At 30.1% G+C, this 10,231-nt stretch overlaps 2 protein-coding genes and 1 long non-coding RNA gene across 4 annotated transcripts in view; 1 reads left to right on the top strand and 2 right to left on the bottom strand.

The window, feature by feature from the left end:
• Positions 1 to 5,231: 5,231 nt before the first annotated feature.
• On the top strand, positions 5,232 to 7,477 carry LOC102681875 (homeobox protein unc-30-like). The gene is made up of 3 exons (XM_006621942.2): positions 5,232 to 5,711; positions 6,132 to 6,307; positions 7,066 to 7,477. Exons 1-3 carry the CDS (start codon positions 5,501 to 5,503, stop codon positions 7,456 to 7,458), a joined length of 780 nt encoding a protein of 259 aa, XP_006622005.2. The 5' UTR covers positions 5,232 to 5,500; the 3' UTR covers positions 7,459 to 7,477.
• Positions 5,578 to 6,250, bottom strand: LOC116186386. Its single transcript, XR_004151368.1, has 2 exons — positions 6,119 to 6,250; positions 5,578 to 6,025 (listed from the first exon to the last, which is right to left on the bottom strand). It is a non-coding gene; the product is annotated as an uncharacterized LOC116186386 (long non-coding RNA).
• A 213-nt stretch (positions 7,478 to 7,690) lies between the features above and the next one.
• Positions 7,691 to 10,231, bottom strand: part of LOC102670721 (dual specificity protein phosphatase MPK-4) — a 3,536-nt gene continuing 995 nt past the window's right edge. The window contains exons 1-2 of one of the 2 annotated variants that reach the window (XM_006621944.2): positions 9,474 to 9,894; positions 7,691 to 9,200 (exon numbers count right to left, since the gene is read on the bottom strand). In XM_006621944.2, the coding sequence (XP_006622007.1) occupies positions 8,147 to 9,190 (1,044 nt within the window). In that variant the 5' untranslated portion in view covers positions 9,191 to 9,200; positions 9,474 to 9,894 and the 3' untranslated portion in view covers positions 7,691 to 8,146. Of the gene's footprint in view, positions 9,201 to 9,473; positions 9,895 to 10,231 lie in introns of those variants that run through there. The other variant, XM_006621945.2, reaches the window with a different exon arrangement.

The following is a 10,231-nucleotide window of genomic DNA, read 5'->3' as shown; positions in this document are numbered from 1 at the left end:
TTTTTTTTTTTTTTTATACGATTAAAGCAAAACGAATTTTTGTAAATTCAAATGAAATATAGACGTTCATAAATTTTAAAGTATACAAAAATTTTGAAAGTCTTAAAAAATTATCCTCTCTTTCGTGGAAATGATAATATATTCAAATTTATCTAATTTTCGTTATATGATTACGATTATTGTCAAAAATAAACCGGCGAAGGAGTGATATATTTTGAATAGATATAAAAAAACATAAGATACGTGAAATAAATTAAAAGCACAGAAATTGTGAAAAGCACAGAAACATCAGTCGAAAAAGTAAAATTGCAAAACGTATATGATCGTGCATAATGGAAAATGAAATTTATATTATCATCGTAATCGAAATATTTAGATGCATATGTGTATGATATATGATAACAAGAAATTTATGAATATTCACAGAGGAATTATCGTACGATCAATAAGAAAACGAGAAAAAAAAAAAAAAGAGCAATCAAAAATATGGAGATTTACGAAAAAATATGCGAGGACTAGAACTTTCTCCAAAGAATACATATGGAAACTATTTCGAGAGTTGTCAAGCAACGATCACTGTCACGGTGGTCAAAACTGCATCTGTGATTTCGGTGAACCCTCCGCGTTACACGTCGGACATTGATCAGTGGTGACGCATGCCGAGATCTCTCACGATCTCCTAAAATTAACGCATTTATATAAAACGATAATTTATAATAAAAAATTATAACAAATTATTATAAATAACAATTATAACAAAAAATAACGCATTTATAATAAAAGTGAATCGAGTTGTTAGTTTTTACTTTTAAACTAACGTATATTAGTAATAATATCGATTTTATTTATATCAAATTTTAATTCAATATTCGTGTATCAAGGGCACAGATATTAAAAAGAATCGATTTCTTATTGATGGATTAATATTTATATAAAAGTAATCGTTTCGTGTTGGTATCTGTCTGATACTTTGATGAAAATATTGATATCTCATAAATACACGTGTAACACGTTACAAAAATTTCAATACTTATTTAATATATTAATCATTATTTTTAAAAGTTTTAAAATTCATACTCAATTTAATTCTTTCAAGCATACTTATCCTATACTTATTTTTTTTTTAATGCATCTCTTTCTATATGATAATATATTTATTACTAAAAAATTTATAATAAACAGTTTAAAATTTATATTTTACATAAATGTAGTGTAATTTCACATTTCTTTCAATGTAATCACGACAATTTCTAAATAAATATTCAAATATTTTGCTCGAAAATCACGAGAGGGGAGAAAAACATCAGTATCATTCCCATTGCAATGCAAAACATTTTCATTGCCAAAGAAGAAAGAATCTTCTTAAGAGGATTCATTTATCGCCGCGCGACGCTTAAGAAGATGCGACAGAAAAGAACGGATCTTGCGAAAATTCTTTCGCGAATCCGTAAACTCCTCTCAGTCTCGCGCGCGCGAGGAAAAATAAAAGAGCAAAAGAGAGAGAGAGAGAGAACAAAGGCGAGCGTGGAAGGGCACCGTGTCTCGGTTACAAGATAAAGAGGACGACAAAGACACGGTGGAGAGTGTCCAGACTCGGCTCATAATTTTCGTTGGGCGGTGCGCGACGTACGACGTGTACGTGTCACCACGTCGCGACGCACCCGTCCGTCTCATAGCGACTGGAACACCAAAAACGAACTATCCGGCTATTTTATTGCCGTTCTCCAGACTTGAGAAATTCCTTCGTTCCCCCTCCCCTTTTCTTTTTTTGTTTTCACTTAAAGAAATTCATTCAGCGGTTCGGTGTTTTTAATTAGAGCTTAAGAGGTTAATGTGTCTTCTCTCGATTATTGGACAGCATCAATTAGAAGATAATTAAAATTATTGGTAAGATAAAATTATTTGCGAAAAGGTATATATTTATCGATTTTATAGTTATTAAGAGTTAATTGTAGTAATTGATTGATGAAAAATTAGAGATAGATAATAGTAATTCGTATTTTGATTAATAATTCCTTCTGAAAATTTGTTCGAAAGAAATTAACGAGTAGAAGAGATAAAATTATAATACAAGAAAATTAAATAAATAACATCATTTTAAGCTTTAATTTAAATGGAATTTATTAATGATTCGTGATAAAAATTTCGCGAGAAGACGTGCGAATCTTTGAAAAATCTTTAATACACGCATGCAAGTACTTTATTTCGAGAAAAATTCGGTTTCAAGCGAATGTCGAAAGTGGGCAGCGAGGAAACGGATGCATGGCCGCGTTTTATTGAGCCAACACAGTTGACAGTAAGAGTGACTGCGCTCGTAAAAGCCTCGTATAAATAAAATCGCCGGGAATATAATTGTTTGCTGAGAGCCGGGGATGATTCTACGATGGAATAGATATACATTCGTATATTTGGAGGGCAAAACAAACATAAAAGTTGATACACACGGAAATTTCGATTGAGATTTATTTATTAAATTGTAAATAGTTTAAATTCGCATTCGATGAAATGGGATGAAAAAAAAAATAAATATGTATATAATAAATAATAATCGATAATTCTTCATACTAATTTTTGTATTTGTTTTCATCTCTAAAATCTATCGTCCAAAGAATATTAAAAATATATCAACATCTTGTATGCACAAATATAATCTTGTTCTTTCGATTAATTTTCGAATAATTTTTTTTTTCTTGATAAATCTTTGTCCATTCTTTTTTTTTAAATTCTTTCCTTTTTTATCGATTAGAATTTCAAGTATCTAATATTTCGAGCATTTTGATTCGTTTCACGAATTATATAACTATTTTTTAACGCGGTTGCCGTCGGACATCGTTAAAACTTGGAAAGAATTCAGATTATGTAACGAGACTTAAAATTGGCTTAAAAAAAAAAATAATGGTTTATCGATATTTTTCTTATCTGAAAATTGAAATCGAAAAATTCAAATATATTCTTAAAATATGTTTTTATTTTTCTGAAAATTTAAGGATCGTTTTTGACATTTTTCAATATTAAAATATTGAAGCATCGTGATTTTAATTAACTCGAATTGAGAAATTGTTAACGCGTATCCGTTATATTTTCGAAGAAAATAAAAGAAAGTATATTCGGAATATACGAGAGGAAGAGAAAGAGAGCTCATGGTTAGGGCGAAATCGTTACTCGACACCCTTGTGTAACGAGAGTCAAGCCGCAACTATGAAGAAGACCAATGTTCCGGGACATAAAGAACCGTGGTTTAGCGTGTCCCTGAAAATCGAAACCACCGTAACGCCGGCGCCTCTCATTTATCCATTTCTTATAAATCAAAATAAATATATCTCGTGTTTAACTCTTGAAATGAATCTAACATGAAATCTAATTAAAATTCTTTTTTTGAAGAAAGAAAAATAAAACAATAATTGAAAAATTACAAACGAGATTTGACAAACGAAGTTTGCGAATCATAAATTATTATTGAATATTTATTTTAATATTCCAGTATTGCGGCCTTCAATGCTTCTATTGGCAAGTTATAAAAGTATGTCAATATCTTATCCATCTTTCAAAATAATTTTGGAAATGGTTTTATAGAATAGTTCATAGATCTATCGTCATTTTATTTTTGACATTTTTTATTTTTTTTTTTTATTTTTGAAAATAGAAAAAACATTATTAAATACTAGATAAATAGAAAAAATTTTCTAATTATATTTTAGTTAAAAGCCTAGAAAAAAATATATTTCAATAAAAAGAGTAATACAATAGCAGCTCTTCTACAAAATTCAATTGTTTCAAAGAATGCATAGCTTAACAAAGGAGAATCATTTGAAAATATCCAGAATGACTTTTTCTTTTCGAAATAAATCGCAAATATCTATTAAATTCGATGTAAGAAGAAAGAAAATTCGTTTTTCGATTTTCTAAAAAGAGTATCAACACAAATGTCAACAAGTCATCTTATGGAAATAAAATGGATGATAATCAAATTTTTTGAATGACCACGCACGCCTAAATTCTTTTACCCGTGAAGGGTTGTATCTAGAAAACAGCAGAAAGCCGCCGTGCTATCGTTTAGAAACCAATGAGGATCTAATGAAGGTGGAGCTTGCCAAGGAAATCTCCACCTACTCTTGAAATGCTCTATTTCTCTCCTCTCCTGCGTGCGTGTCTCCCTTCGTAAAAGGAAGAACGAGAGGCAAAATAAGAGACGAAGAGAGAGATAAAGCGAGAGAAACACAAGAGGGAGGAAAGAACGAAGAGGAGAGACAAATGAAGAGGCTGAGGAGGATCCTCAAGTACGTTTTAACTCGGCCAAGTCAGTTGGCATCTCGCCGCATCAACTAATGCGATGGCTTCGTTTCACGGTATTCGAAACGATCTTCCGACAAAATCGATCGACTAGTTGTGATTTACGCGCGTTTCGGATGATACCAATATTTGAACTTGAACGGAGCCACTTGATCGAAGATGTTTTAACAATATAGTGCGTGATCGATGCATGTATATATATATATACACATATATACATATATACATGTATATTTATAATTTTGTTCGTATGTAAGACAATCCTTTGAGGACAACGTCCCTGAAAATAAATCTTATTATAGATAGAACGTTACAACTTGCCGTTAAAACGAACTTCTTCGTAGAGTGCCTGTTACAGAGAGAGAGATCTTCTTGGACGGTATCGCCATTTTGTACAAATCACGGTTATGCCGAAGATATTTTGGAAACGATAGAAATAGAATAGTCATTGCAACTCGTGAGAAAATCGTAAAACGTCCGAAACAGCGATTGATATATGAAGCTATAAAGAAACATACTCGTCGACAAAGAATGACGAAACGTTACACTATGCTGTTAGCATAAAGAATCGATTTAAAGTAGGTAAACGCCGATCCTACGAGAGAAAATTGATGTTCGTATAATACGATAATTGAGCCAATACGGTTCTTTTTTTGTCTTTTCTATTTTCCATATTCTTGGTTAAAGTTCGATACGAAAAAAGAAAGGGGCATGTACTTCTATCCAAGTTACCCCTTCTCGCAAGATCTATAAAAAGTGAAACGAATTATAATCTTGATTCTAGTCGTGGATATACTAGATAAAAATTCAACGCAATAAAAATCGCATTGATGTGTAAACAGTATATAAAATTATTAATATTAAAAAAAATCATATCAAATTCTTCGATATTCTAATTATTAATTGAAATATTCGCATGGTGATTATTAAACAATTCAAATTTAACATATATAAAACAATATTAAAAAATCAAATTTTATAATATTTTTTAACAAAATGTACATGTAAAATATTTTCCGAATAATTTCAAATACGTTGAGCAGCATTCGATCAACACGTGGCGTAAAGTTTGAATTACTACGTCATTTGTGCAGAATAAGAAATGTCATCTTACGATTTATTAAATACCTCAATGACTATATCGTGTATTTACTTCGATATCTCAAAGTAATAAAGAATAATTACTTCAAGAGTAAAAAATATATTATATATGAAAAACGAAATTTATAATTCATTTTTTCAATTAAAACTTGTTCGTTGCCACTCTATTAAAGAGATTTATTTTTTAAACGAAACAATGTTGTGTGGAAATTCGGAACAAGTAGAAAACAACAGCGTAATAGTTTCACAGATTACGAATCCTCATACACCACAAGATTTCACGGTCTCACGCTTATTATCGACGCCAACTAACTCCTTAGGTAAGAATTCTGGAAATTTACAATCAAATTATTTTATATAAACATTTACGTAAGAATAAAATTGAATAAAATTTGAAATCGCGTGTTTCGTAAGTCGGAATATACACGTTTTATGTATTTCCACGTTTCTATCCATGATCCACGATGAGTTTGATTTTATCGAAATCGCGCGTTTCCAGTCATGCTGTTCGCATTATGCCGCTTTGATGAACGCTCGAACACAGTGGAGTCATTCAAGAATAGCTACGTCTGTACTGCTTCTCATCTTTGCTTTTTATGTTTTGGAAACGTTACTTCCTTATCGTGAGCGGCATCTTGAAATATTTCAATTGAATTTTCATTTTCGTTCACACGATATCGCGAATTTTTTCACAGGATGAAGTAATTGTGCTAAAAAATATACATACGTGTATTTTATAGAATGTAATGAAACTTCTACGGCACCTGCATGTAGAAGACCCAGAAGAAGTAGAACAACATTCTCGGCAGAACAATTAGCCGCTTTGGAAAGGGTGTTTGAAAGGACGCATTATCCAGACGCTTTTGTTCGAGAAGAACTTGCAACACGTGTCTCTTTATCGGAAGCCAGAGTACAGGTAACGTCACAATAATTAAATGAAATGTTAAAAAAATGATACTTACTTCGTAGTAGTAGAAGAAAGATCGTGATGAATATGTAAAAGAGAAAAAGTATCGTATCGCTGGTGGGCCAAGTTCACATATGTTTCTTGGGATTATGATGGCTAACGTTAGAAAGAAGGCAGGCAAGCAGGCAGGCAGACAGGCAGACAGAGGTGCAGAAAAGAAAAGAAGTAAAAGAGAGAAAAAAGAAAGAAAGAGGATGGAGGTCGCCGAGGATAGCTAAGCAGAAAATCAGAGGAGACAGGTTGTCAGGGGCAAGGAGCTATGATTAGCTTGGCAGGATAGTTTTGTCGTTCCAGCGACATCTGTGCTTGGCATACGACGTACCGCATGCTGTATGATACGTTTCGTATCTAGCACGTGTGTGATGACTGGTGACTGTTACACGATTGTGCAGAAAGACTTTTCGTTGCTCGTGTCGATCCATCCAACTGCTGCTGTTAAATTCCTCATCTTCGTCTTATCTGTCTGCCGTGAACTGTACGGTTGCCAGAAGTCGTCACGCTATCCAGCTTTTGCTTGCCATGTCCCTTCTTATGTTTGTTCTTCTATTTTCTATAAAATTTGCATAAACTTTGATTCTATTATCAAGATATGAATCGCTAACTATTATATTCATATTTCTCCTATTTTATAAACGCAATCTTAATAAATGGAAATAATTTTTATAAATATAAATTTGTTGATAAATAATTAAAAATTTTTATTCTAGGTATGGTTTCAAAATAGACGCGCCAAGTTTCGTCGGAATGAAAGAAGTTCTGCTATTAATCGAGGTGTCTCTACCAACAGAGAAGTAGAAACTACTTTACCTTTAAGACCTATCAGAATAACGCATACACAGGAAAATAATTCGGAGATTTTGCAAACTCCTCAAGTGACGCAATATCCCTATAGCGAGTATTGGAGATCGTCGCAGCATTACACCTCTATGCAAACATCTACCTGCCATGGATTTATAAATAGTAATTTAGGAAATGTTAATCTTCCTTCGTATCATCAGGCAGAAATTCACGGAGGATCCACGATGAGCAATTTAAATGCATTACGATTCAGGACGCATCCATACGGAACTTCATATTCTCCCATGCACGCAAGCATGTAATCTCTCTCTCTCTTTCTCTCTCTTTCTTTTTTAATTTCATTTTCTAATTCGCAAATTTCAAGCATCATCAGTTTATAAAATACCAAAGTTTTTACCAATATTGTAATTGTAAGTTAATATAAAAAAAATATTGGAAAATATTATTATGCAAAAGGACCAATAGATCAAGTATAATTGCATAAAAGTAGGATTTAAGCAATAAAATACAGGGTAATGGAAATAACTCGAAACGTTATTTTGTAGAACTGAAATAGTTAATAAATAATAAAAATCGTAAATGTATTATCGCATCTTAATACAAGACATCTATACAGGAAATAGTATGTTAGTCTACAAAGTTATTATATTATGTATATTAATCATAGAAAAAAGAAAAAATATATATATATATATATATATAAATATGAAGATCGCACAGTGGAAGAACGGGTTGTTTACTCGTTGCGGCAAGAAACATGTAAAATTACAGTCGTAAAATGAATACGATTATTTGTTTACATATAATGTACGAATATTGGCACAAAATTAGAATATAAATTTTCTAAATATATTGGTCACATGTATAATCGTTATTAATACTAATCGAGCTAAAACCACATAAAAAGATTTCAAAAACCTTTTCTTATATATTAATCGTTACATGTTAACCATCCGTCCAAAATTTTTAACTATAGAAATATCTTTAATACTATACAGTTACTTGTACATTTTGTACAGCATTACTCCAATCTACTTTTGAAGGAACCAAATAAAATGCAGGTGCTATTTTACTGCCGCATGGACATTGACTACCCGCTATCCAACTAAAAAAACCTAACTTCGTATTACATTTTGGACAATTTAATTTGCCCTCAACATTATGTGTTATGTCGGGCATCCACGCTAGCGGTTCCACAAATAATATTTTGGTACAAAATTCTACAGATTGTTGCTCTTCTTTTTGTAACGGTTCTAATAGTTCGTGCGATGGTTTTGATTGTTTAGACGTTTTTCTCGAACTTATATGTCTCCAAATTTGTTTTTCTTTTGGCATATGTGGTAAAATATTACTAGCACTAGCTACGATTCTTCGACATTTTTTACAACGATATACTGTTGGCTCTGGATGTACTGTAGCAAGAGCTGGATCTGGTTTTATTAATTCTGCACAATTTTGTGGTAAAATTTTTGCTTTTCTTACCTTATCTGCTGCAATTTGTAACTTGTACATTTTAAATTGTACATTAGTATTATCTATTCCAAAACACATTTCTTCATAAAGTTTTAATTGTGCCAAAAAACCAGCATTAGGTCCAACAAAACGCCTTTTTTTTTTTACAGCTTCAAATGCATCATAGAAACTTTTTCCATATTTCTTCATTAAATATGCAATAACAATTGTAGCTGATCTAGAGACACCAAAATAACAATGTATCAAAATTTTATTGTTTAACTGTAGAGCATGATCTATAAATTCATAAGAATCTTCAAAATGAGTTAAAAGATCTTCACGTGGCATATCAGTAACTGAAATATATTTTATAATCAAATTTGGTAAAAGCTCTTGAATCTTTCTTGGAAGTGGACATGAATCTACAGTGAGTATATAATTTATTTTGGTTTCTTTTAACCACTTGATATCAGTAGCGGCTGTAAGATTCCCAAGAAACAAGCTAGGAATAATTTCATCATAGCTTGATGGACCAGCATCAAAATCTTCTCTAATTAATTTAGTAGTTGCTTCTTGCGCCATGCTGATTATGCTAGAATAAAGAATAAAGCTACGGCATGTATTTTTAATAAAAATTAATTTATTAATCAATTATAATATAAAATATATAACAAAGTAAATTAAATCATTACAAAATTTCTAAATCAAAATTATCATAGAGAGAATAATAACATAAAAAGATTTCCTAAATAAATAATTTTCCTAGAAGTACAAATATTTGTCCATATGTAAAAGAATGTGGAATTTTCAAAATATATTTAAATATGAAACATGCTCTTTAAATACAAATTATATTTTTTATTACCTCCTTTAAACGTATAATAATTGTAGTATTTCGAATTATGAAACTAGTTTTATAAATATTATTTGAACAATATGAAAAATATAAATCTTAATAATAACATGTTTTATAAAAAAATTGTATTTTTTTTTTTATGATAGAAAGATTATTATTATTAAACACAATATATTTAAAATTGAAAAATTTCAAATTCATCAATAACTTCACTTATTTTATTTATAAAAATTTTATTTTTAAAAGTGAAATATTATTATTCTTCCACTTTTACATAACACAAAATAATAAACACACATTCTACATTTAACAGATTTCGATATACAATATATTAGTTTTATTTCTCAACGTATGATTAAGATGGCGCTTCAGTACACATATTCTTATGATCCAATTCTAAAATCTAAAATATACATATTTTAATTATACAACACTTTATAATTCATACAATTGTTATTTTATGTTTAAAATCGCTGAATTATCAGAACATCATTTAATATTAATATCAAACAATTAATTTTAATTATAATTTTTATAGAATAATTATTAGAATATTTTACAATATTTTTTAATGTTTTTAATTTGTAAAAAAAATTATACCTTCAATTAATATCTTATTACATTATAATAATGGTACAAATAATTTAAAAATTAAATTTATTCGTTATTTTATATACAACCATAAAATATATTGTATTTTAAAGATGTACGAATCAATATGTATAAGTAATATGTATATCAATATATATATATACATAATTTAAATA

Source organism: Apis dorsata, unplaced genomic scaffold (genome assembly GCF_000469605.1).
Source record: "Apis dorsata unplaced genomic scaffold, Apis dorsata 1.3 scaffold_651, whole genome shotgun sequence".
NCBI lineage: Eukaryota > Metazoa > Arthropoda > Insecta > Hymenoptera > Apidae > Apis > Apis dorsata.
The sequence above is the reverse complement of the archived record's forward strand: the minus strand, read 5'-3'. Positions and strand labels throughout refer to the sequence as shown.

Excerpts from the sequence above, each read along its gene's own strand:
- LOC102681875 (XM_006621942.2), top strand. The coding sequence starts at position 5,501 with ATGAAAAACGAAATTTATAATTCATTTTTTCAATTAAAACTTGTTCGT. Across the intron at positions 5,712-6,131 it reads GACGCCAACTAACTCCTTAG|AATGTAATGAAACTTCTACG; the intron begins GTAAGAATTCTG and ends TGTATTTTATAG. Across the intron at positions 6,308-7,065 it reads TATCGGAAGCCAGAGTACAG|GTATGGTTTCAAAATAGACG; the intron begins GTAACGTCACAA and ends TTTTTATTCTAG.